This window comes from Asparagus officinalis, chromosome 5 (genome assembly GCF_001876935.1).
Source record: "Asparagus officinalis chromosome 5, Aspof.V1, whole genome shotgun sequence".
NCBI lineage: Eukaryota > Viridiplantae > Streptophyta > Magnoliopsida > Asparagales > Asparagaceae > Asparagus > Asparagus officinalis.
The window spans coordinates 92,996,194-93,024,133 of NC_033798.1; the positions used below are offsets into that span (position 1 = coordinate 92,996,194).

General features: G+C 41.8%; 1 protein-coding gene across 6 annotated transcripts; it reads left to right on the forward strand.

Moving 5' to 3' along the window:
• On the forward strand, nt 246-27,940 carry LOC109840194 (pentatricopeptide repeat-containing protein At3g63370, chloroplastic). 6 transcript variants are annotated; one of them, XM_020408739.1, is made up of 5 exons: nt 246-3,328; nt 3,422-3,557; nt 3,662-3,789; nt 6,688-6,818; nt 6,888-6,996. In XM_020408739.1, the coding sequence occupies exon 1, from the start codon at nt 373-375 to the stop codon at nt 3,259-3,261; it is 2,889 nt and encodes a 962-aa protein (XP_020264328.1). In that variant the 5' UTR covers nt 246-372; the 3' UTR covers nt 3,262-3,328; nt 3,422-3,557; nt 3,662-3,789; nt 6,688-6,818; nt 6,888-6,996. The 6 variants fall into 6 exon arrangements, with proteins under 6 accessions (XP_020264328.1, XP_020264329.1, XP_020264332.1 ...); XM_020408740.1 differs by having other exon boundaries at nt 3,437-3,557; XM_020408743.1 differs by having other exon boundaries at nt 3,458-3,557.

Consider the following 27,940-nt stretch of genomic DNA (forward strand, 5'->3'; position numbering starts at 1 on the left):
TATTTCCGTCCACTTTTTCCCCGCAATATTTTCCGGGTGACACTAGGGGCACACCCCCAAGCACAACTCCAACCACACATCTTCTCTCATTTGTTACAGTGCACCGAGCCCCACATGGGATTTTAAAATTTTAAAATCCCATGTGAAGCCCGGTGCACTGTAGCAAATGAGAGTGGGGGTATGATTAGAGTTGTGGTTGGAGGTGTGTCTCTATCATTTTACATATTTTCCGCCCCACGCGCAATTTAGCTTCCTTATTAAGACCAGTTCCCTTTGGATTGGCTGTAGTCGAGTCAGATTATAGGCAAAAACTTGCATTCTGGCCCTTGTTCATGAACCTAAACCACGATAATTTGAGTTGAATTCCTACTGATGAGGTTATTAACCGTCTCTCACGCCTCTGTCATCCCCAAAAGCACACCAAAACTAATGGTCCTGTCCTCTCACTTCCACTCTCACCTCCACTTCCCAAGTCCCACTACCGCATCATCAAGAAACCCACCTCCCCAATTCTCCATTCCCTCCAGAAACCCCAACACTACTTCTCTCTCACCCAGAGAGCCCCTCCTTCCACTCACAAGCTCACCCCACCAGAGCCCATCAAGCTGTTTTTCTCATCTTGAAGCCTATTCATCCCTTCTAGAGCTTTGTGCTTCCCAAAAGGCAATCAAACAAGGCCAACAAATCCATGCCCACATCTTGAAATCCACCTCATTGTCCAACGACGGGTTTCTCCCTACTAAGCTATTGTTCATGTATGGGAAATGTGGGCATCTTTTTGATGCCCACGATCTGTTTGACGATATGCGACACAGAACTGTTTTCTGTTGGAATGCACTTGTCGGGTCCTATTCATCTCATGGGCAGCATAGCAAGGCCATTGAGTTGTATATGGAAATGCGGGGCTCAGGCGTGATGCCCGATGCGTGCACTTTTGCTTCTGTTCTTAAAGCTTGTGGTGGGTGTGAAGATCTCCATTTGGGTAGTGAGATCCATAGCTTAGCAATCAAACGTGGGATCAGTGCGACCACTTTCGTGGTCAATGCACTAGTTGCCATGTATTCAAAGTGTGGAAGATTTGATCTTGCAGTAAAATTGTTTGAAATGGCGCCTGATGCAAGAGATGTTGTGACTTGGAACTCGATTATATCAGCTTGTGTACAAGATGGGAAGTTCTATGCGGCTCTGGACTTTTTCCGGGAGATGGGCAAATCTAGGGTTGATATGAGTTCTTACACTGTTGTAGCTGTTCTTCAGGCTTGCACTGAACTTTTGCTTGTGAAGTTGGGTATGGAGATCCATGCCTCACTTCTGAAGTTAAATCGGAGATTTCACATTTTTGAGAGTAATGCTCTTCTTGTTATGTATTCAAGATGTGGCAGAATGGGAGATGCAATCCGAGTGTTTGATGAGATGGATGAGAAAGATAAGGTCTCGTGGAATTCCATGCTCTCTGGTTATGTTCAAAACGGTTTATATGTGAAAGCTATTGAGTTCTTCAATGAAATGCTTGAGTCAGGCTTTGAATTTGATGAGGTATCAATCATAAGTTTAGCCTCCGGATTAGGTCGGTTAGAGAACTTACACAGTGGCAAGGCGATCCATGGATGTGCTATAAAATGTGGGTTTGATTCTGAATTGCAAGTGGGAAACACACTAATCGATATGTATACGAAATGTGGCAATGTAAAGTATGCAGAGCTTGTTTTTCATAAAATGCCTTCCAAAGATTATATATCATGGACCACTGCCATTGCTGGTTATGCGCGGAGTTCCCGTCATCTAGAAGCATTTGAATTATTTAGGGAAGTGCAAAGATTAGGAATGGAAGCAGATCCCGTGATGATTGGGAGCATACTGCTTGCTTGCAGCAGTTTTGGGTGTCTTTCCCTCTTAAAGCAGATTCATGGTTATGCTATAAGACACGGATTGTTAGATCTCTTACTGAAGAACACAATCATAGACATATATGGAGACTGTAGGCAGGTTTCTTATGCTAATAGAATTTTTGAAAGGTTAGAAGATAAAGATGTTGTATCTTGGACTAGCATGATAAATTGTTACGTTGATAATGCGCTCTTTAATGAGGCTCTTAGTTTGTCCTTAGACATGATTAAAGCCAATATTGACCCTGATGCAGTTGCACTTGTTAGCATCATTGCAGCTGTATCTGGTATGTCCTCATTGATTAAAGGTAAAGAAATCCATGGCTTTGGTATTAGAAGAGATCTCGCCATGGATGGATTGATGTGCAATTCACTAATCGATATGTATGCTCTGTGTGGAAGGATTGATGCCTCCTTTAAGATATTCAACAGGCTGAGAACCAAAGATTTGGTTCTATGGACAACAATAATTAGAGCATGTGGCTTGCATGGCAAAGGCAAAGAAGCTATCGAAATTTTCAATGAAATGGAGGATATGGGTTTAGTACCTGATCATGTTGCATTCTTAGCTCTTCTGTATGCTTGTAGCCACTCAGGACTAAACCATGATGGGAAAGTTTACTTCGATAAAATGATTAATGAATACAAATTGGACCCTTGGCCAGAACACTATGCATGTGTCGTTGATGTTCTTGGTCGTTCAGGGAGAGTGGTCGAAGCTTTCAAGTTCATACAATCTATGCCTGTGGAACCAACAGCTGCTATATGGTGTTCACTCCTTGGGGCATGTCGGGTTCACTCGAATCACCAGTTAGCTGAAGTTGCTGCAGAAAACCTTCTTGAATTGGAACCTGAGAATCCGGGAAATTATGTGCTCGTATCTAATGTCTTTGCTGCAATGGGGAAATGGGAAGAGGTGGATACAGTGAGAGCAATGATGGAGGATAAAGGATTGAGAAAAGAGCCAGCATTAAGCTGGATTGAATTGGGAAATAAAGTGCATAAATTTGTAGCAAGGGATAATTCTCACAGGGACATGGAGGAAATCTATTCAAAGTTAGAAGAGATAACAAAACGGTTAGAAAGAGAGGGTGGATATGTTGCGGACACTAGATTTGTTTTGCATCATGTGGAAGAAGATCAGAAAGTTAAAATGTTGAATGGACACAGTGAGAGGCTAGCAATTGCTTTGGGTTTGATTCATACCCCTGATAGAACGCAGATACGGATATTTAAGAACCTTAGAGTGTGTGGTGATTGTCATGAATTTACTAAGTTTGTGTCGAAATTTTTTGAACGAGAAATTATTGTGAGGGATGCCAATAGATTTCACCATTTCAGAGATGGGTGTTGTTCATGTGGCAACTTCTGGTAACTGAGAAAATAAAATAAAAAATGGGGTCCTGCTATGACCTTAATACCTACAAGGAGCTACAATGAAGGTAATCTTCACTGTTATCCAGTTATTGAATTCATGAGTTTACTAAGTTTGCGCACTATTTTGAATGGAACATTATAATGACGGATGCCAATAGATTTCACCATTTCAGAGACGGGTATTGTTCTTGCAGCGACTTCTGATGATTGAGAAAAAAGCGCAAAAGTTGAGCAAATTTATGAAAGTCTTCTTATGTGGGTGCTGCTTCGACATACTAAAGACCTACAAGGAAGGTGGACTTCATAGTCATCTAATATTGAGTTCATAAAATTTCTTTACGGTGTTAAATGAAGGCGGTGTGATATTTGATTGACATATATTTACATTGAGTTAACAGGTTTTTGGAAGCTTATTAACTTCACGCATACAGTTTCAAGTTACTTTGAAGAGGTTTTGATGCTATTTTGACTAGGTGACAGATCATTGCATAATCAAATTCATCCAAGCTGTTCTATGGTCTCAGAGGTAAATAACTTGTCTATACTTTTCTATTTCTAAATATACACTGAATTATTTTCTTTTACTGTTCCACAATTTAGTACTTTATATATATATGTGAGGTTTCCTTAGCTCTGAAAGTCTTGATGTTCTAATTCTTCGCAATTTCTCCAATACCAAATTTGTTAGTTTCCTTATTGGATTTGGTGCAATGCTGTAAAGAAATTCGACTATGGCATATGTATTTAGCACACACCAATGCATTTGCACGTTCCCCATGAATATCGCCAAGGTTCTTTTCAAAGGATTTGGAGTTAAATCCTTTCAACTCAAAATCAATGATACTAAAACCAAATTTTATCCATATTTGCAAGTGGTCTGTATCATTTAGAGTCTCTAAAAGTAAAAAAATCAAGTGATTTTAGGTTTGTTTCCTTATAGTTTTTAGTTTTATGGTCTAAAGCATTTGAAACCCAATAAAAATTGGTGTGTAAGGATTTATAGTGTCTTAGATGATGACTTAGTGTTTGAATTAATAATATGTGTGTGTGTGTGTGTAATCCAAACCATAAACACAAACAACTCGATATTTTTAATCGTCCACTTTTTATCTCTACTTGATGATTAAGGAAGAAAACCCAGATCTCATGATTTTTTTTGTTACCTTTATATTCATTCTAAAATTTTGATCAACTTTTACGTAGTGAAACTTATACTTGGATTGAATTTAGCTCCAAATCTTTCTTTTTGCAGCTTAAAGTAGGATATGGATGCAGATTCTTTCCATTCAAAATGTGCATATTCATCCCAAAACACCACATGGTGAAAGAAAAATAATGCTCTACATAGAGTTCATAAAGCTTCCCCATCCCCTCAAAAAACAAAAGGAAGAAAAAGGTTGCTTGGTCTGTCAACAGTACATAATGTTCTATGTCTTCTTCCTCTACTAGTACTGGCTCATCCTACTCCCCTACTTTATCACCTTCTGATCACTCGATGGCACCGATTTATTATCTGCGCATATCCTTTACTACAAATCTTTCTCCTAATCGTTTTCTAGTACCCCCTACAAGGAAACGGCTCTTGAAATTACAAATTTGTATTTTATCCCTGCTTTCGATATTTCAACTGTGGCAATATACATTATAGTCTGCCCTTTCTGCCTAACCGATGATGGCAGAAGTTGTGGTGTTGCGGTTATCCAGGCCTTGGTTTTATCCTGAAATTCTGACCCACTAGCATCTAAAAGCACCATCTTCCATATTGTGAATGTTAGCTACTTCAACAACACAATAAAAGCCATCTATTTCGCCCTTTATAGGCGCACGCGTTCATGCTTAGTCTCTGTCCTCCCTTGCAGAATGAAATGATGCCTTCTAATTCAACTGCTTTGTGAGGGGAGTCGCTATTTCGAGCTTGTCTAGGAAGTAAATCTGGACTGTCTAGGTTTTATTACCGAATTTAATTCTATTTAATTAAAGGATTTGTTGAGCATAAAGTAGGGGGATGCATATCTATATGTCATATCATATAATCATATCATTAAATTGTAAATTTATGAACATGAAACTTTTTAATTTGATTCAAATAAAAAAATGTGAATGAATCTTTTGTGATATCTTTTTTTTTAATAAAATTTCTGTCAAGAACAATTTATTATCAGTTTTTGAAAAGTGTGACTACTTACTTATATACATGCATGCCATATTTGAGCATGAAGATAATAAAATACATTACAAAGAATTATCTCAAATTTGAGGACTAAAACTGTGCTGCAGAAGGCCTTTGGGTGAGAGACATTAGTGCGATGGGTTTATGAATTAGAGATTTAATTAAAATTTTCTAACTCTATATGGTGTTAATTTGAACCATTGAGTTTTTTTTTTTCAATCAGAAGTGCAGGGGAAAGTACCAAGAATGTTAAGGTCCAAGTATTCTGGATGGAAATTGGAAGAGGAATGTTAATTATGGATGGAAACGAGATCTGGAGAGATCCTGGGGTACATAAGGGGCATTTTGGATAATTTCTACATGCTTAGTTGCTAATTAACCATAATCATAGACCATTGACAGAATCCTAAACGTGTAGGAGAGACTCATCTCACTTTAAGGACTAAGTATATCAGAACATTCACATTTCGAAATTAATATTTCGGGGATGAATTACATGATATATATATTACGAAGCCCACACTCTTCTAGCATATGGGTATTTTAATTTAAAAAATGTTTTTGTATAGATACCCTCAGCTATATAGCTTTTTATTTGTCATTAAAAAATTACTGATTACATGTAAACCTTTTGCATGCATCAAATTTGAACCTAGCCTTTGTCATCAGCAACTGGTATATTGACGTTGGTTAAATACTGGTTAAATCTAGCTCATTGTTAACTACATATGCAAAATTGTTAGTTAATACCTCAATAATTCATCTGTCTAGTAGAATACAATTAAGATGCAGTATATTTATAATTTTTTTATTCTTCTAGGCCATCCTTGTTTCAAATTAAAAAATAAAACTGACCCAAAATTAGCTAGTGCCTCCCAGGTAATCTACAATTTTATTTTAAACTTGTGTGATCATATCAGCTTTCTCCTTATTCATGATGTTAAAATTTCTTTTGCAAAATAAAATCTTCGCTCTTGCATCTATTTCACAAGTTGATTACTTTAACATCTAGCATATTTAGTGAATATAAATTAGTCTTTGTCTAGATTTCACTAACGTATTCATCAATACTAATATCATAGTTTTAAAGAATATAGAAGAATTTAAATATTCTTTGACGTTGCATATGTAATTAAAAATTTTCGGAAGGTTATACACGGAAACAGACCAAAAAGATCGTAATTTTAATTCGTTTTGAAGCTATTGCTGTAGTTGCAGAGAAGTTTCCAGAACTTTCTGACTCTGCATGACTAGCTCCATATAAGGAAAACTGTGCTAGCTGCAGACTGCAGACGCTCCCTCTACGAAATTTCTCAGATTTGTTCTGCGTAAAAATCCTTCAAGCTAGCTATATTCCGAGCATCAAAAGCTATCCAAGTATGAAGGTATCTATCTCCAAATCTCTGAACTCGTATTTGTCGCATTGCTTTTCCCACCTGTTTTCCCCTCCATAGCGAAGTTCAATGAAACCTATGGTTTCCACAAACTTTTTATTTGTGGAGAAAAAGATAGTAATCAAGGTGCAGATGAGCTGCGACAAATGTGATGAAGCTAGAAGACACTCTGGAACAAACTGAGATAACTCAGTTCAACGAAGGCACTGAAGGGGAAATTGCACTCACAGAGAAGTAGGCTATCTAAAACGTTGAATAAAGCACAGAAGAGTTTGAGAATATTTTATTGATTGGATGTTGCTCATTAACTTAAAAACAAACACTCGCTTTAAATAAGAGAAAAACTTAACAGACTCAAAACCAACCTATCCTAAAGATAAGATCAAATCCCGCAACCAACTCATGAATCCCGCAACCAATTCGTGCTGTTGATTGACCGCTTCTCTCGGTCCGGCTTGTAGCCACGTCATGATTATTCCAACATGCTCCCCCCTAATCTTAACGTGGGGAAGACGGATCTTTGACGCCAATGTGCTCGCACATCTCCTTGAATTTGATTCTAGCAAGTGCCTTAGTCAGAATATCAGCACGTTGTTTTTCAGTACTCACATGCTTGACAACGATCAGTTCCTTTTCCACGCACTCTCGGATGAAGTGAAAACGAGTATCGATGTGCTTACTGCGTCCATGGAACACTAGATTCTTCATTAAAGCTATTGCAGACTTGTTGTCGATGTAAAGAGTGACTGGCTTGGGCTTACAACCAGTCACCTCGCTGATCAAACTCCTCAGCCATAGTCCCTGACAAGCTGCTGCAGTTGCTGCCATGAACTTGGCTTCACATGAGGATAATGCCACAGTTCTCTGCTTCTGAGATGCCCAAGTGATTAGATTCTCGTCGAGGTAGAATGCCATGCCACTAGTACTTCTTCTGTCATCGACATCCCCGGCTAGATTGCTATCAGTAAATCCGACCAACTCCTCAACTTCATGTCCTTTTCCATACACAAGCCCGTAGCTAATGGTTCCCTTCACATACCTTAGGATTTGCTTGACCGCCTGGTGATGCATGGTAGTAGGCCTCTCCATATACCGACTCACCAACCCGACGGAATAAGAGAGATCCGGACGGGTGTGAGTCAAGTACCTCAAGCATCCGATGACGCGCCTGTATTCCGTTGGATTCACCAATGTTCCATTAACATCCTTTCCGAGTTGCAGCTTTGGTTCCATGGGGTATTTTGTCGGGTTGCATTCGCTCATTTATCCTGAAATTCTGACCCACTAGCATCTAAAAGCACCATCTTCCATATTGTGAATGTTAGCTACTTCAACAACACAATAAAAGCCATCTATTTCGCCCTTTATAGGCGCACGCGTTCATGCTTAGTCTCTGTCCTCCCTTGCAGAATGAAATGATGCCTTCTAATTCAACTGCTTTGTGAGGGGAGTCGCTATTTCGAGCTTGTCTAGGAAGTAAATCTGGACTGTCTAGGTTTTATTACCGAATTTAATTCTATTTAATTAAAGGATTTGTTGAGCATAAAGTAGGGGGATGCATATCTATATGTCATATCATATAATCATATCATTAAATTGTAAATTTATGAACATGAAACTTTTTAATTTGATTCAAATAAAAAAATGTGAATGAATCTTTTGTGATATCTTTTTTTTTAATAAAATTTCTGTCAAGAACAATTTATTATCAGTTTTTGAAAAGTGTGACTACTTACTTATATACATGCATGCCATATTTGAGCATGAAGATAATAAAATACATTACAAAGAATTATCTCAAATTTGAGGACTAAAACTGTGCTGCAGAAGGCCTTTGGGTGAGAGACATTAGTGCGATGGGTTTATGAATTAGAGATTTAATTAAAATTTTCTAACTCTATATGGTGTTAATTTGAACCATTGAGTTTTTTTTTTTCAATCAGAAGTGCAGGGGAAAGTACCAAGAATGTTAAGGTCCAAGTATTCTGGATGGAAATTGGAAGAGGAATGTTAATTATGGATGGAAACGAGATCTGGAGAGATCCTGGGGTACATAAGGGGCATTTTGGATAATTTCTACATGCTTAGTTGCTAATTAACCATAATCATAGACCATTGACAGAATCCTAAACGTGTAGGAGAGACTCATCTCACTTTAAGGACTAAGTATATCAGAACATTCACATTTCGAAATTAATATTTCGGGGATGAATTACATGATATATATATTACGAAGCCCACACTCTTCTAGCATATGGGTATTTTAATTTAAAAAATGTTTTTGTATAGATACCCTCAGCTATATAGCTTTTTATTTGTCATTAAAAAATTACTGATTACATGTAAACCTTTTGCATGCATCAAATTTGAACCTAGCCTTTGTCATCAGCAACTGGTATATTGACGTTGGTTAAATACTGGTTAAATCTAGCTCATTGTTAACTACATATGCAAAATTGTTAGTTAATACCTCAATAATTCATCTGTCTAGTAGAATACAATTAAGATGCAGTATATTTATAATTTTTTTATTCTTCTAGGCCATCCTTGTTTCAAATTAAAAAATAAAACTGACCCAAAATTAGCTAGTGCCTCCCAGGTAATCTACAATTTTATTTTAAACTTGTGTGATCATATCAGCTTTCTCCTTATTCATGATGTTAAAATTTCTTTTGCAAAATAAAATCTTCGCTCTTGCATCTATTTCACAAGTTGATTACTTTAACATCTAGCATATTTAGTGAATATAAATTAGTCTTTGTCTAGATTTCACTAACGTATTCATCAATACTAATATCATAGTTTTAAAGAATATAGAAGAATTTAAATATTCTTTGACGTTGCATATGTAATTAAAAATTTTCGGAAGGTTATACACGGAAACAGACCAAAAAGATCGTAATTTTAATTCGTTTTGAAGCTATTGCTGTAGTTGCAGAGAAGTTTCCAGAACTTTCTGACTCTGCATGACTAGCTCCATATAAGGAAAACTGTGCTAGCTGCAGACTGCAGACGCTCCCTCTACGAAATTTCTCAGATTTGTTCTGCGTAAAAATCCTTCAAGCTAGCTATATTCCGAGCATCAAAAGCTATCCAAGTATGAAGGTATCTATCTCCAAATCTCTGAACTCGTATTTGTCGCATTGCTTTTCCCACCTGTTTTCCCCTCCATAGCGAAGTTCAATGAAACCTATGGTTTCCACAAACTTTTTATTTGTGGAGAAAAAGATAGTAATCAAGGTGCAGATGAGCTGCGACAAATGTGATGAAGCTAGAAGACACTCTGGAACAAACTGAGATAACTCAGTTCAACGAAGGCACTGAAGGGGAAATTGCACTCACAGAGAAGTAGGCTATCTAAAACGTTGAATAAAGCACAGAAGAGTTTGAGAATATTTTATTGATTGGATGTTGCTCATTAACTTAAAAACAAACACTCGCTTTAAATAAGAGAAAAACTTAACAGACTCAAAACCAACCTATCCTAAAGATAAGATCAAATCCCGCAACCAACTCATGAATCCCGCAACCAATTCGTGCTGTTGATTGACCGCTTCTCTCGGTCCGGCTTGTAGCCACGTCATGATTATTCCAACATGCTCCCCCCTAATCTTAACGTGGGGAAGACGGATCTTTGACGCCAATGTGCTCGCACATCTCCTTGAATTTGATTCTAGCAAGTGCCTTAGTCAGAATATCAGCACGTTGTTTTTCAGTACTCACATGCTTGACAACGATCAGTTCCTTTTCCACGCACTCTCGGATGAAGTGAAAACGAGTATCGATGTGCTTACTGCGTCCATGGAACACTAGATTCTTCATTAAAGCTATTGCAGACTTGTTGTCGATGTAAAGAGTGACTGGCTTGGGCTTACAACCAGTCACCTCGCTGATCAAACTCCTCAGCCATAGTCCCTGACAAGCTGCTGCAGTTGCTGCCATGAACTTGGCTTCACATGAGGATAATGCCACAGTTCTCTGCTTCTGAGATGCCCAAGTGATTAGATTCTCGTCGAGGTAGAATGCCATGCCACTAGTACTTCTTCTGTCATCGACATCCCCGGCTAGATTGCTATCAGTAAATCCGACCAACTCCTCAACTTCATGTCCTTTTCCATACACAAGCCCGTAGCTAATGGTTCCCTTCACATACCTTAGGATTTGCTTGACCGCCTGGTGATGCATGGTAGTAGGCCTCTCCATATACCGACTCACCAACCCGACGGAATAAGAGAGATCCGGACGGGTGTGAGTCAAGTACCTCAAGCATCCGATGACGCGCCTGTATTCCGTTGGATTCACCAATGTTCCATTAACATCCTTTCCGAGTTGCAGCTTTGGTTCCATGGGGTATTTTGTCGGGTTGCATTCGCTTATCCCGAATTGCATTAGTACCTTCTTGGCATAGGCCGACTGTCTTAGTGTGACACAGTCCCTTCTCTGGTCCACCTCGATTCCAAGGTAGTAGGAGAGTAATCCAAGGTCACTCATCTCAAACTCCTCCATCATTTGCTGCTTAAACCCCTTTATCTCATCCACACTCGTGCCGGTGATAATCAAGTCATCAACATACACTCCGTGCTGCTTAAACCCCTTTATCTCATCCACACTCGTGCCGGTGATAATCAAGTCATCAACATACACTCCGACAATGAGTGTGTCAGCTCCATTGCTTCTTGTATACACCGCCTGTTCTTGTGAACACCTCACGAACCTAAGGCCCTTCAAACTCTGGTCCAATCGTTTGTTCCACGCCCTTGGTGCTTGACGAAGGCCGTAGAGAGATTTGGACAACTTGTACACCTTGTGCTCTTGGTTCTTCACGATGAAGCCTTCAGGTTGAGCTACATACACTTCTTCTTGGAGATCACCATTTAGAAATGCTGATTTGACGTCCAAATGGTGCACCTCCCATCCCCGCTAAGCCGAAAGGGCAATGATCAATCTGACGGTGTCAAGTCTGGCCACCGGTGCGAAGACCTCCTCAAAATCAACTCCTTGCTGTTGAACGTACCCCTTTGCCACAAGTCTTGCTTTGTGCTTGAGGGTGTTGCCTTCGCTATCCTTTTTCAGCTTGTATACCCATTTTAGTCCAATGAGTTTGTGACCGGGTGGCAGCTCAGTGAGCTCCCATGTCTTGTTCTTCTCGATGGCCTCTAGTTCTCTCTTCATGGCTTCCTTCCATTCTTTCACATTTGCGGCTTCTTGATAGGTCGCTGGCTCCTCGTCAGCTAGTAGCAATAGCTCATCGTCACGAATCTCTTCATAAATGTCAGCAAGTGAACGAAATTTCACATTCCCATCATCAGTAGACGAGGAAACAGAACTCCCTGGAGATCCCTGGACAGTTGACGGTGAGGCTGGAGCTGACGCGGCCAGCGGACTCGGAGATGATGACGATGCCGCACCTTGTGTCAGTGACTCCGTGGGAACGCCAGGAGTAAAGGGCGTCTGCTCCCCAGCTTCCGTGTGACTGACTGCTGCTCTGTCACCATCAATAGGCTCCTCGCCGGTGAACGTGACCCAAGCCTGTGGGTCATTTTTCTCAGCTTCACTCCATTCCCAGCTTCTTTCTTCCTCAAAGACAACATCACGACTCACGTGAATCTTGCCGTGTCGGGGATCGTACATCCTGTGTGCCTTGCTTCCCGCTTCTACTCTAAGGTACACCATGGGAATGCTGCGGTCGTCGAGCTTCTTTGTATGTACGTTCGATACCTTGACATGTGCAGTGCACCCAAAAAACCCTTAGGTGCTCCAGATGAGGCTTCCTGCCTGTCCATGCCTCATAGGGAGTTGTGCTAGCCAAGGATTTCGTCGGTACTCGATTGAGTATGTAGACAGCATGCCTCACCGCCTCCCCCCACATCTTTGCAGGCACACGCATGCTCTTCAGTAAGCTCCTTGCCATTTCTAGGACAGTACGATTTCTTCGTTCAACAACGCCATTTTGTTGTGGCGTGTATGGCGCTATCAAGTGCCACTGGATGCCTTCTTCTTCACACAAAGTCGTGAACTGTTGAGACAAGAACTCGCCACCACGATCAGTTCTCAACACCTTTATCTTGTGCTCAACCTCCTTCTCGATCAATGTCTTGAACTTCTTGAACGCCCCAAATGCTTCACTCTTCAGCCTGATCATGTACACCCACATCATCCGGCTATAGTCGTCAACAAGGAGGAGGAAGTATCTGTTGCCGGCGGGTGTCTCCGGTATTATCGGTCCACACAAATCCGCGTGCACTAACTGTAGCGGGTGTTCGGCTCTGAAGTTAGCCTGTGAGGGGAAGGCATTCCTTGTTTGCTTTGCCACAAGACATCCCTCGCAAATCTGCATAAGATGATTGATCTTCGGGATGCCGTGTGCCATTACTCGATCCCCCATCATCTTAAGTGCCTGGAAGCTCGCGTGCCCAGGCCTCGCATGCCACAACCAAGCTGGATCCTCCATGCTTGCCGTCAAACAAACAAGTTCGCAAGTTTCCAACAAAACTTTGTAAAGCCTGTTGGGGGATCTCTCTTGACTTTGATCAACAATCTCCCATTCCTGTCATATATACACAGAAATGCTCCACACCTAACAGTCCTACTGCCATCTTCAGAGAGCTGACCAAGACTAATAATATTGTTACATAGACTTGGTATGAAGTATACCTCCCGCAGTAGTCGTTGTTCACCGTTCTTGCATAGAAATAGGATGGATCCCTTCCCTTTGATTTGCACCGTCGAGCCATCGCCAAACTTCACCTGCCCGTGGATGCTCTCATCCAGGTGCTTGAACATAGACCGCTGGCCTGTCATATGGTTCCTGGCCCCATTGTCTAGGTACCACACGTCAGACTCGACCGGTGCCTTCTCATCTGTCTGCAGCTTCGAAATAACATTCTTCTCATTCAACAACATCATGTTGCGCGCGCCCCCTGCGCACTCGGACAAGAGTAGTGCTGGCTCGTCATCTAGAATACAGGTGAGATTGGTCTCCTCGTCTCGGTGCTTACTGCGACACTCCGAAGCATAGTGCCCGAAGTTGTTGCAGTTGAAGCACTTGATCGTGCTCTTGTCTCGGCCTCCTTCACGACCTCCGTTTGTTCCCTGGCGAGTACTGGTGCTACTGCCGCGACCTCCATTGTCGCGGCCTCGGCCACGACCACGGCCACGTGAGTTACCACGCCCACGTGAGTTACCATGCCCATGCCCGCGGTTGTTTTGAGAAAAAAATTTCTTTCCCCGTGATGACTTTGCGTTGGGTTTAGGATCCCCTCTTATTAGTAGCTCCTGTTCGTGCCGGTCGTCGTAGTCACGGTAGCGCTCCTTATGTGCCTTTAGAGCACCAATCACCTCGTCCACCTGCATGGTCTTGAGATCGCCGAACTGCTCCATAGTCGCGGCGATCTGCAAGAACTTTGGTGGCACACAATGGAGAAGTTTCTTCATCACATGGCTCTCCTCCATTGTCTCCCCAAGAGAACGTATCTGGTTCACAAGGGTAGTGAGTTTTGTAGCGAACTCATCCACCGACTGCGCATCGCCCATGCGCAGATTCTCAAACTCCCACCGAAGTGCCTGGAGTTTGACTTCTTTCACACGTTCCACACCAACGTGCATGGTTCTGAGTGCCTCCCAGACCTCACGGGCGGTCTCCTTGCCCACGACTTGAAGCATTATCTCCTTCGGGATCGCCTGGTAGATGACGGCGAGCGCCATCTGATCCTTCTTCTCGTCCACCGATTCAGCATCGTCGGTGGCCTCGACTGCCGCCCAAACCCCTTGGGTGCGCATGTTGGCCTTCATCTTCATTACCCACGCCGGGTAATTCGACTTCGACAGCATCAGGTACTTGAGGGTTACCGAGCCCTCCCTTGCTATTACTTTGTCGGTGAGCTCCTCACTCCCACTCTGGGATTTGCTTGACAACGGCATCTGCTTCGGCATACCGGCTCTGATACCACGTGATGAAGCTAGAAGACACTCTGGAACAAACTGAGATAACTCAGTTCAACGAAGGCACTGAAGGAGAAATTGCACTCACAGAGAAGTAGGCTATCTAAAACGTTGAATAAAGCACATAAGAGTTTGAGAATATTTTATTGATTGGATGCTGCTCATTAACTTAAAAACAAACACCCGCTTTAAATAAGAGAAAAACTTAACAGACTCAAAACCAACCTATCCTAAAGATAAGATCAAATCCCGCAACCAACTCATGAATCCCGCAACCAATTCGTGCTGTTGATTGACTGCTTCTCTCGGCCCGGCTTGTACCCACGTCATGATTATTCCAACAAAATGTCGAACCAAGGCTATGAAGTTAATGGCATCGACTCGAGGTACTTGCCTACATATATACTAGCATATTTTTGGGTTAAGTGCAGGTGCAGCCCTGATGCGAGTATAGCCGTTTGTATCCGTTAAATTATTTTCTTACTATTTTTACCTTCACAACTCGAGACATTATCATTGTCCAAGCTAAGATTGAGATGTCATATGAGGATCACGAGATGACAACTAAAGGAAATACTAAATTGCCCTCCAGATTAGTTGTGGGCGAAAAATTGATGTTGGCTGCTGTCCGGAGGATGTGAATGCTAATAAAAAATGTTTAGGTGTGAGCACGTAATGAGTGGGGGCCACTTACAACTTGCGTGTGAGGTGTTCTCGTGAACACCCGCAGACCCACCCGATTGTGAGTGGAGAATTGTCCGCTGGATCTTTTGATGGCCCACCCGATTGTATGCTATATATATGTTGAGGCTTTTGTGCAGTCCTTTTGTTTTATTTGTAGAGAGATATTGTGAGGGATTTAAGAGTTTGTTTGAGGGTTTAGATTGTGTGGCTGTAAACCCTAGTTGTATCTCTCCCTCTAATAGTAGATCTCCCCCCTCCTTGCCCCGTGGACATAGGCTATTTGCTGAACCACGTAAAAATTTGTGTTCTTGCCGTGATTTGTAATAGCTTGTAGGATCCCTCAACAGGTCAGTCCTAAAACTGATGAGAGGAAGAGCCAATATCTTACTTTGTTGAGATATCCTTTTCAGATTCTTGTTTCCTTGGTGAGATAGGAATTCTTACGATCTAATCTCTTGTTGTGCACCTTGCGCACCGGAGGTGCTGCCGAAATTTCTACTGCGCACAACAGTGGTATCAGAGCTCCGAGTTGGACTTAGGAGCTTGTTTGAAGGATTCGCTGAAGGATTCCTATTTGAAGATTAGATCGACAACATGGGTGAAACAAGCACATCGGGATCATCTCTTACGAAGACGATACATAGTTTGAGCATCAATAACATGAAGAATAATGTTCCGAAGTTCGACGGCAAGATTAACTTCGGATTGTGGAGGTGTCAGGTGATGGACGCCTTGGACGCTCAGAATTTGGAGGAGACTCTTGAGTTACAAGAGAAACCTGCCGAGATGAAATCTAAGGTTTGGAAGAAGATGAATAGTAGGACGTGTGGAGTTATTCGGTCATGCTTGACACCGTATCTTATTTATGATGTGATGAACGAGACGTCGGTGAAGAAGATGTGGGAAACACTCAATGAAAAGTATCTTACTAAGAGCATTGAGAATCGGCTTCACTTGAAGAAGAGGTTTTACCAGTTCAAGATGAAGAGGGGAGTTTCCATAAGGGAGCATGTTAACAACTTTACAAAGCTACTTTCAGACATGGCTAATGTGGATATCATGGTTAAGGATGAAGACAAAGTGATGCTACTTTTGTGTTCGTTGCCCGATGATGATTATGGTATTTTTGTCCTAACTATGATTAATGGAAGAACTACTATTAGTTACAAGGAGGTGACCTCAGCGTTGGTGAATTATAAGTTGAGGAAGAGTGTTGATGAGTCCTCCGAGAAGGCATCGGTAGATGCATTAGTAGTTCAAGGCCGTCGTTCAAACCGAAGAAGAAGGTCGCGGTCTAGAGGTGCACATCGTGGGATTCGTAGGAATCAGTGTGCCTTTTGTAAAGAGGATGGACATTGGAAAGCCGAATGCCCAAAGTTAGATCGAGCCGAGAAGAATAAGGGGAAAGCTGTACAAGCTTCAGAGGTAAATGTTGTCAAGACTAGTGGCAACAATTCAGATTCGGATTCTTCGGGCTATTCGTTGTCTGCACTACCGTCAGCTTGTGTTGCCAACTCTACAGAGTGGATGTTGGATTCGAGTGCTTCATATCACGTTTGCCCTTGGAGGGATTGGTTCTCCAGCTTTCAGAAGTTGAAAAGAGAGGATGTTGTGCTCATGGGTAATGGACATGCATGTTCTATTGGTGGTATTGGTACCGTTCGTATTCGAATGTATGACGGAGTGATTCAGGTGTTGGATGAAGTGAGGTTCGTTCCGCAGTTGTCGAAGAACATCATTTCACTAGGAGCTTTGGTGGCATCTGGCTATAAAGTGACCTTGGTGGATGCACGTTTGAAGGTCACATTGGGGTCCATGATTGTGATGAAGGGCGTCAGAAGGAGCAATTTGTATTATTTGCTCGGAAGCACGGCGATTGATAGGGAGATAACGACTTCATCAGATTTGCCTAGACTGTGGCGTTGTTTGATGCTGGGTTATTTGATTGGTAATACCGTGCATAGGTTGTTAAGGAGTGCTTTGACCTACAATTTGAAGTCCTGTGAACTCATTAGTATGAGCAAGAAGACCGAGGTGGAGTTTGGCACTTCTATCCATCATTCGAGGGGTCTTCTGAGGGGTGTTCATTCAGGTATTCGGGGGCCTTCCAAAGGAGCATCATTGGGAGGTAATAGGTATGTGGTTTCTGTAGTTGGGGATTACTCTAGGCATTGGTGGGTTGCAACCAAATCCCGTTGGTGTGAAGTCCTAGAAGCCCGCAACAAATGGAGGAAGTGCATTGGCAGAAAGGTGAAGGTACTTCAGTCTGATGTTAGAGGGAGGTATAAGAGGGACCTATTTCTGTTTTTGTGCCGAGCTCACGGAAATTGGAGACACTTCATTGGTGTGGAAACTTCGAGGTGACGTGATGAGATGGCAGATTTGGGGAGCTGTTCCTTTCTGGAGGAGGATCAGCGTTTGATATCGAGCATTGACATTGGTGTGCGGGCTACGACATGTTTGGGTCATCTTATGTATAGGTTGTCGATTGCTGTATATAGAGATATAGGATCTGGTGGAGCTGTTTCAGATTTTGGGTTGCGTCGGATGTTTGGCTACCCAGCACTTGGTCACATCGTGGATGTGAGATTTGATCCGATAGCACATTTGGGATTCAGAGGCGTGTTTAATTATCAGGTATTGGCTTCTGACCTTGTTCTGAGCAGGTATGTCACGTTTGACTCTCGGCAGGTGGAGAGTGGTGATCAGATCTTTGAGACATCGCAGCGGGTGGAGAGTGATGCTACTCCACGTTGGGTGGAAACTCCAGATCATACTGCATCATTAGGGATTCCAGCTGATGTGACACAGATTGGGAATCATGTTGTTTTGGATGCAGATGATAGGTTGATTGATTCGAGTGTAGCTGATAGATGTAGTCTGGATATGGCCATTGGTTCACCTCAGGTGGAGGTGTTTGAGGTCATTGGAGGTGCTATCAGTCGTAGACTTGATCTTGATGTTGGAGAAGGGTTGTGAACTCTTCTATTAGATTGAGGCCTTTGGAGGTCATTTGGGTGAACTACGTTCGGCTTGATTCCTTGGGCAAGAGGATACGTAGGCAGTCTTTATGATGCAGCCGGGTTTTTGGATTAGTTGATGGGGGTGAGATCGATTTGGTGAGTAGATACTGACGTTTGGGTGAGTGTTCGCACTCCCGTTTGGGTCTCGACTTGTTGAGGATTGAGAAGCAGCAAGTGAGACATTTGGTTTGGTTGGTGTCGGGTCAGTTTTGGAAGAAACTTCACCGAGGTGGAGAATTGTGAGCACGTGATGAGTGGGGGCCACTTACAACTTGCGTGTGAGGTGTTCTCGTGAACACCCGCAGACCCACCCGATTGTGAGTGGAGAATTGTCCGCTGGATCTTTTGATGGCCCACCCGATTGTATGCTATATATATATATATATATATAACCTAGGGACGTGTGCAAGGAAGGATTCCTATTTGTTGGCGGCTACGAAGAGCGGCAGAGGACTTGGCTTTTGTGCAGTCCTTTTGTTTTATTTGTAGAGAGATATTGTGAGGGATTTGAGAGTTTGTTTGAGGGTTTAGATTGAGTGATTGTAAACCCTAGTTGTATATCTCCCTCTAATAGTAGATCTCCCCCCTCCTTGCCCTGTGGACGTAGGCTATTTGCCGAACCACGTAAAAATTTGTGTTCTTGTCGTGATTTGTAATAGCTTGTAGGATCCCTCGACAGGTCAGTCCTAGAACTGATGAGAGGAAGAGTCGATATCTTACTTTGTTGAGATATCTGCTTCAGATTCTTGTTTCCTTGGTGAGACAGGAATTCTTACGATCTAATCTCTTGTTGTGCACCTTGCGCACCGGAGGTGCTGTCGAAATTTCCGCTGCGCACAACATTAGGGATATAAGCGGTTACACCATCCGTCAATAGTACCGAGGATGTATCTGCATTTAACCCTGATGTAAAATAACTTTTACATTATATTTACTTCTGTACGTGTGTCTTCCCTCTTTTGTTATGCTGCTGATTTGATTGCAATAGAAGGAGAGGACGAAGACCGGTTGGTGACGGCTGGAGAGAGCATTGACGTTGTTGAATAGAAGTGTTAAGTACATGACGCGATGGTACTATGGTACCCCAATTATTGTGCCCTTTACTATTTTAATAAACGAAAATGCTTTTTGGCTCGCGGGGCCCGCCACGAGCCAACTCGCGTGAGAAGGGAGGGGCAGGCGAGTGGCCCACAGCTTTGTGGGCCCACCGCCTGCCCCCCTCCTCCTCACGCGAGGTTGGCTCGTGGCGGGGGCCCCGCGAGCCAAATAGCAAAACTCTTTTAATAAAGCATCATGTACTAGATTGTTGGGAGAGTGGTTGGTTTGTCGCCATGTTTCTTTTTTTTCTTTCTTTTTTTTCGGATTCGGATCCTTTCAATAATCTAAAAAGTAATGGAGGGATCACTGCATAATCACAACCATTAATTATCTAGTTGGTGGTTATGATTTTTTCTTTGAGTGCAAATTAGGAATGAGTGCAATACACGGGGCTATGGTGAGTGTTAGATTTAGATTGTATCATGACCGCCTACTAAGTAATCAACGATTAAGAATAAAAATAGTGGTCTCTCCACTATTTTTTTGTAGTGGAGAGGATCCAAATCCTTTTTTCTCCTTTTTCCTTTTTCCCCTCCTTTTCAATTTCATGAGATTTGAGTTTATTATAAAGCTTGATTATATTTCTTTTGAGCGCAAGGCGGAAGATCATCCTTTCTTAAAGAGGGAAGAAAGAATTAAAAAGAAAAAGGTTATGATATGTATTGAACGTGTGAAATAACCCCAAGTTTGTCTTGCAATATTTTTACTATTATTTAAGCTTGTTTTATTAGTTTGGTTTTGTTTGGTGGAAAACCATTCCTGATCGACTTAGGTCACCCCCAATTTACTATTCCGTCAACACATAACCATCCCTGTACTTTTCCATTCAATATTACCAGAAAGTTCTGGTTTGATAATTTTACCCCTGAATGCATGATGTGATCAAGTGTGCAGTAGGCCAACGTGAAAAATTATACGTATGGTTACTACAATCATTTGACAACTCAAAAATAAGTATTAAATCATAAGTAACATTAATATAATGCATGAAAGTCATTAGAGCAATGAAATTATAATAATTGCTCGTACAATTGAAGACCAATTACATTGTTATGACAAAAAAAAGACTTTGTAGTAATTCTTCATTTAGGATGTCATAAAACTACAACTTTAAAAAAAAAATCTTACTCTCTTACAACAACAGTTTTCAGAAAAAAGGTCTCCTCAATATTCCATTAATATTAGCGGAGAAATTTGATAGAAAAGTACATAGATGTTTGTATATTAACAGAATAGTGCCTATGGATTGTTTTGTGAGTCTGTGACACATGGATAATTGTGTGGACAAGGTGACACACAGCCTTAAGTTCGGAGTGGTTCCAGGGGGCAAAAAAAAAATAATGATAGGGGCACATCCTGTTGGGAATTTAACGCCTAAATCCCCTAATGCAACAGAAACGCAGTATAGAAAAAGTACACCAAGATTTACGAGGTTCGGCAACTGCCTACGTCCTCGGGAGCCACACAGATAATTTCTTATTAATCAAACAAGAAATTACAATTTAGGAGCGTATCTCAAAACTGAGATTTCTCTGATAAACACTGTAGCTACAGTGTTAATAATCAAAGGGTATGAACCCTTTCAATTCTCACTTGAGAATAAATGAATAACCCCACAATAAATACCCTCTTTAATCCTCTTTAATGATCTCTCTCTCCTCTTAAATCCCCTTCTCTTAATCTCCCCTTAAGATTCTCAAATCCTAAGCGCTGGAGAAAGAGGGAAAACGCAGCTGCGTTTTTAGGGTTCCGCCGCCAGAGGAACAATCGGAGGAGGGGAAGAAATCAGCAGCGCAGCAACGAAACCCTAGGGGCCTTTTTATAGGCGAGGTGGATGAGCTGGCGACAGCCTGTCGCCAGCGGCCCACGGACGCAAAGGTGGGGGCAAACGCCGAGGTGGGGTCGAACGCAGAGTTGGGGGTCGAACGCAGAGCTGGGGTCGAACGCAGAGCTCGGGGAGGCGATCGCACGCGGGGCTCACGTTCGTCGTCGACTTCGCCCGAAGTTCGTTGCCCACGCACGCCTGCAACATCCATGAGCTCGCCGGAGCTCTTCGTCGCCTGAGGTGAGTTTGATCTACACCTTTTTCAACACTTTCCTAACCATGTTAACAAGAGACTTTACCGAAAAAGTATCAATGAGGATGAAGAGAGGACCATAGCCGTTATTCAACGCAGACACTGATACATTGACCTATGGGCCAAATCCAACCTCAAGTTCATGACTTGAGAAATATCAGATTTCTATAGTCAAACGGAAACGGTACATAATAAATCAAGTGTTCTGCTAAAACAGCAGAGATATACAAGATAGAAGTTACAGCCAGAATCAAAAAACCAAAAAAAAGGTTCAAAATAGTCCGAAAAACTCTCTTGCAATTTTTCTTTTTCCATTCAGATTTCCAGCATCTCGTAGAGCTCCACTGCACCCCTGATGTTCCTGTCCAGCCCAAAAGAGTTAATTATATCTGAGAACAGTGAACATTTTTTAACATGATGATCAATTTCTTCCGACCCCTCAAAAAGATGGATCTGGATTCAATGCACAGTATCAAAGTGTACTGACTAAACCTATGAGAACCAATCAAATTGGCAATGGTCTAATCTTCAATGAGAACCATGTAAACGTTACACCAACCAAGGACTAGGACTTTTCGCTGAATAATGGAAGATATATAGGTGTCAATATTAATAAGATAAAAGAACATTCAGAGTTCCTAATATAATTATGCACATTGTAATTAATTGCAAATCATTAGATATCACAGAAAGAGGGAATGTATGAAGATTCTCTTTGTCGTTCTCATTCTTAACAAGATATAGCCCTTCGTCTTACTAGTAGCAATCTTGTATATATGCAAATAGTCCAAGCAAAGGTAAGAGAAAATCTTACACGCAACACCCCTAACTCACTTAAAATAAATGTTGAATTACTTTCAGTTTTGTAGAACGTAAAATGACCAAGTTTAAAGTTTCTTTACAATCTAGACGACGAGGATCAAGCACAAGTACAAGTAAGTTACTTTAATATTTAGTACTGCAAATAATAGCATCGCTTGATTGTATAAAGAAGCAATTAGGTACACCAGGGTGAAAACTAGTACAGCACTGAAATGAATCTGTGCTTTAGTTCCCATATATAGTACAGAATAGCATAACAACAATCATATATTAAAATAATATGTATAAGGTGACAGATAATTATGTTAAACGAGCTATCAAGGTAGAGCCACGTGATGAGGTCCATTTTAAAAGTTACGTCAAAATGTGCAGACCTAACACCGTTATCTTTTGCTAGCTCATTTTACTAAACGAGCTGCTACCTCATAACCATCAAACCTGATATCAGTATTTTAAAAAAAAGTAACATAAGCTGACCTATGGGGGCTTAAACTTGGCATGAGCAGGCAAACTAGGCGTCTAGACCGCCTAGCCAGTACCTGCTCATGCCAAATTTAAGCGCCTGGAGGTCCACTTATGCTGTTTTTTTAAAACATTGGTATCAGGTTCGATGGTAGTGAGGTGACGGCTCATTTAGCAAAATGAGCTAGTAAGAGATAAAAATGTGAGGTTTACAACTACTGATGTGACTTTTAAAATGGACCTCATGACGCGGGTTATATCTTAATAGCTCATTTAATGAAACGAGCGTCCACATCACACCTATTATTTCATGTATGATTCTTGTTCCGTTTCTTCGGGCTAGGCATAGGAACTAAAGCTCAACCTCATTTCGGTGTACTAGTTCACCCAGGTGTACTTAATTTGCTTCTTCATACAATCAGTGATGCTATTATCTGCGATATTAGATATGAAAGATGTTGGAGCCCAAAAACGGCCCAAAATCAAATAGTGGAGGCGAAAGTCGGCCCAAACCCTCAGCCCAAACGCCCCATTCTCGTTATTATTCCCCCAAAACCCGATCCCAACCTATCTCCGCCGCCATTGTCACCTTCTCCCGCCGCCGCCGATCAAACCCACCAAGCTCGCCATCGCCAATCTCCACCTCCGACCAAGCCCAAGGTGACAAATTTCTCTCTTTTTTTATTTATTTCTAATTTCAACTATATATTCTTGATTATTAGGTTGTTTATAGCTCAATGTTCTCTTATAATTGTTTTTTAACAGTGAATTATTAGTTAGTTACTTGATAAGTTTACTTAATCAATTGAGTGTTATATTATTATCAATTTAATTGAGACGAACAAAAGCTATTGTTAAGTGTTACATTAAGTAATGAAGTAACAATAACAGTCAAGTCAGTTATGCAATTAAATTGAGTTGAATTAGTTGTCCACAATAGCATACTAGCAATGATCTTGCTCGCTGTCACTGTAATTTATTTTTGACTTTTTTTTTACTGTTTTGTTTAAAAGTCACTTATGAAGTTTCATTTTTTGTTAATTAGAGTGAGTTTGTTAACAGTTCTTAGTTTGTTGATGTGCCCCCCTTTGTCTGTGGCCTTTACAACACTATTTTCTCTCCTTTTTATCAATTGTTGTACTTAAATAATAAAAAAAGGAAAACGCCTAGGCCCCTAGGCGCTAGGCCACGGGTCAAGCGTCTGGTCCGCCTAACTCTTTCTGTAACATTGCTTGTTATACTCTCAAGGAGTTCACTTTTTGTCATGTATATGTTGAAACTTGAAGTAAGCTGCTGTGTTGACCGCTTCTGCCCAGAACTGCTTCGGTAGGCCTGATTGTACTCGAATGCTTCTGGCTCTCTTTGTCAACGTTCGGTTCATCCGCTCAGCTACACCATTTTGCTGAGGCGTGCCGGGCACGGTTCTCTCCATTCTGATCCCGTGCTCATAGCAGAACTTCTTGAATCCGGTGTCTTCATACTCACCGCCATTGTCGGTCCTGAGCTTCTTTATTCTCAGACCGGTCTCATTCTCGACCATAGCTTTCCATCTCCTGAAAGCCTATTTTCAACCATAGCTTTCCATCTCCTGAAAGCCTCAAATACTTCTGACTTATGCTTCAGAAAGTAGACCCATACTTTCCGAGAGTGATCATCGATAAAAGTCACGAAGTAGTGTTTTCCACCAATGGACGCGGTGGTTGTTGGTCGCCACTTGTCTGAAAGCTGACTCTCTTCTGCTTTCCAAGTATACATTCTTCACACATATCCATCTCCACTGACTGCAGTCCTGGGAGTTTTCCCTTTGTGTGCATGATTTTCATCCCCTTTTCACTCATATGACCGAGTCTCTGGTGCCACAGCTTTGAGGTCTCATTGCTAGTTGCAACTGAGATCGAACAACGTGCACCTGCTGTCATATATAGGGTACCAGTCTTTCTGCCTCGGGCAATTGTCATTGCGCCCTTTGAGATCTTCCAATCATCTCCATGGAAGGCTATGGTGTATCCTTCGCCAGCCAACTGGCCTACGGATATTAAATTCTTTCTCAGGTCGAGAATATGCCTGACATCCTTCAGCTCCCATACTGACCCGTTCAACTTAATTTTCACCACGCCTTTACCCATAATAGCACATGGTTGATCATCACCAAGATATACGTATCCAAGATTTACGGGGGTATACTTCTCGAAGAATTCTTTCTGAGAGGTAGCATGGAACGACGCTCCTGAATCTAACACCCAAGATTCCTCCTTGCTCTCCAAAGAGCATATCAATGCGTCGTCTCCTCCTGAAGTGGAGGTGACATTCACCTCTGCCTTCGCCTCCTTCTCTCTCTGTGCACTCTTGCACTGATTCTTGTAATGCCCGGTCTTTCCACAATTCCAACACTCGATAGCCTTCGAGCTGTTGCTTGGATTCCTTGACTTGGACCTCCTGTCCTTTGATCTACCTCTGTAGTTTGATTTTCCTCGTCCGTTTCCCCTGGTTGAATTTCTACCTCTTGACTCTGTATGCAATACTGAAGAGGTTGTAGCTTCACCAGTCTCTCGCCGTCGGATCTCCTCACTGAGAACCAAATCACGAACGTCGCCGAACTTCAACTTTTTCTTTCCCGATGAGCTTCACAGCTGTGACTGTAGCGTTCCAACTCTCTGGTAGGGAAGATAAAAGTATCAATGCCCGAACTTCATCATCAAACTCAATCTCAACTGAACTCAATTGGGTTGTAACCGTATTAAGTTCATTTAGGTGTTGTGCTACTGACGCGCCTTCCGCCATTTTCAGATTGAATAACCGTCCAAAGAGTCTGGCGCCTCGCCATGCGCTTCGCTTATTAAACATTGATGGCTACTATAGAGATCTAACTATAGAGAACAATTGATCTAGGATTTGCCGATTCACACCAAACAAAAAAGTTCTATCTTAAGTAGACAGACAGCAATTCTTTTCAAGAGGTTGAAGTTGTTTTTATAGGAAGGGAATGTTGGCATCAGATCAAATGCAGGATAATGGATGTTGATCATGGAAAAAGATGGCCCATTCGTGCAGGACTTTTGATTTTGTAGTTTCAGACCTTTCAGTTTGAATACTAGCTTCCTGAGAACAATGAACTTTTTTTTTGAGTGAAAAAACAAGGGATAAATCCCTTTTCATTTTATTAATCATAATAGAAAAAAGGTACGTGATAGCATCCCTTGTTTAATTAAAGAAAATAGAACTTTCTGTTGGGAATTTAACGCTGAAACCCCTAATGCAACAGAAACGCAGTATAGAAAAAGTACACCAAGATTTACGAGGTTCGGCAACTGCCTACGTCCTCGGGAGCCACACAGATAATTTCTTATTAATTAAACAAGAAATTACAATTTAGGAGCGTATCTCAAAACTGAGATTTCTCTGATAAACACTGTAGCTACAGTGTTAATAATCAAAGGGTATGAACCCTTTCAATTCTCACTTGAGAATAAATGAATAACCCCACAATAAATACCCTCTTTAATCCTCTTTAATGATCTCTCTCTCCTCTTAAATCCCCTTCTCTTAATCTCCCCTTAAGATTCTCAAATCCTAAGCGCTGGAGAAAGAGGGAAAACGCAGCTGCGTTTTTAGGGTTCCGCCGCCAGAGGAACAATCGGAGGAGGGGAAGAAATCAGCAGCGCAGCAACGAAACCCTAGGGGCCTTTTTATAGGCGAGGTGGATGAGCTGGCGACAGCCTGTCGCCAGCGGCCCACGGACGCAAAGGTGGGGGCAAACGCCGAGGTGGGGTCGAACGCAGAGTTGGGGGTCGAACGCAGAGCTGGGGTCGAACGCAGAGCTCGGGGAGGCGATCGCACGCGGGGCTCACGTTCGTCGTCGACTTCGCCCGAAGTTCGTTGCCCACGCACGTCTGCAACATCCATGAGCTCGCCGGAGCTCTTCGTCGCCTGAGGTGAGTTTGATCTACACCTTTTTCAACACATCCTCTACTACACTTCCAACCACACCATCTTTCTTGTTACGGTGCACATGGCCCACTTGAGATTTTAAAATGGTGTGTCCCTAGTGCCTCTCGGGAAAAAAAAAAACCTTACCAGTTTTTTCAAACAAAGTTGAACGGTTGAGCAGTGATGTTTCTGAGTGCGCGCGGGAAAAGAAAAAACGTTACTTAGTTTTTCCAAATAAAGTTGGACAGTGATGTTTCTGACTGCAGCAGTAAACATTTTCTCTCTTTCAACGAAGAAATTAAAGGCCTCTCGTGTCGCGTAACGATCACCTCAATGTATCGGGGAAATTTCCCAAGTCATCGTCCAGGCTCTTGAACCATATATAATTAACTTGGTCATCTAGTTTCTTGACTTGACCAAGTGGGAAATCACTGACGTTGACCTTGTAAGATTGTGGAGGGTGAGGCGTCCTAGAACATGCTATGGAGTCCTAGAATTCATGCTATCATTTGTAAATATATATGTAAAATAATTTAACCTAAGGTTAGTTTCATGTTTTTCTCCGTAAGAGAACAAAATCGAACAGTGTCCACTATTCCATCGTGTTATTCTTGAAAAGACTTCGTAAGGGGACTATGTCGTTCATAGAAGAATTATTGATAAGAGACTCGAATGTATCAACCACCATATAACGAGTCAAGCCCCGTAGTTGAAGGGTCCCCAAGACGCGCCATGAGCAAGCGCCATTGACTGACTTCAAACTTTGCAAAAGACTCCCTCCAGATCTTATAATTGTATTTAATTTGTTTAAAGGCCCTTCCTTCTTCTATATAAATTAAGAAACCTCCGCCTCGAGTTTGTTTTGTCTTAGGCCAATTGATAAAGATGGCGGTATGCATGCTCAATTACTTTGCACCTCTCTGTTTGTAATTTGCCCCCTCTTTGTTTGATATTTCTCCTTTTGTTCTTCGCTAAATTAGTGCTAGTTTGTTCTTGTAGAAGAAGATAGTTCTCAAGGTGCGATTGAACTGTAACAAATGCCGGGTGAAGGCTTTGAAGCTATTGGCCGGAGCTGAAG

What these genes read in the sequence shown, in the direction of transcription:
- LOC109840194 (XM_020408742.1), top strand. Translation starts at nt 373, where the DNA reads ATGAGGTTATTAACCGTCTCTCACGCCTCTGTCATCCCCAAAAGCACA.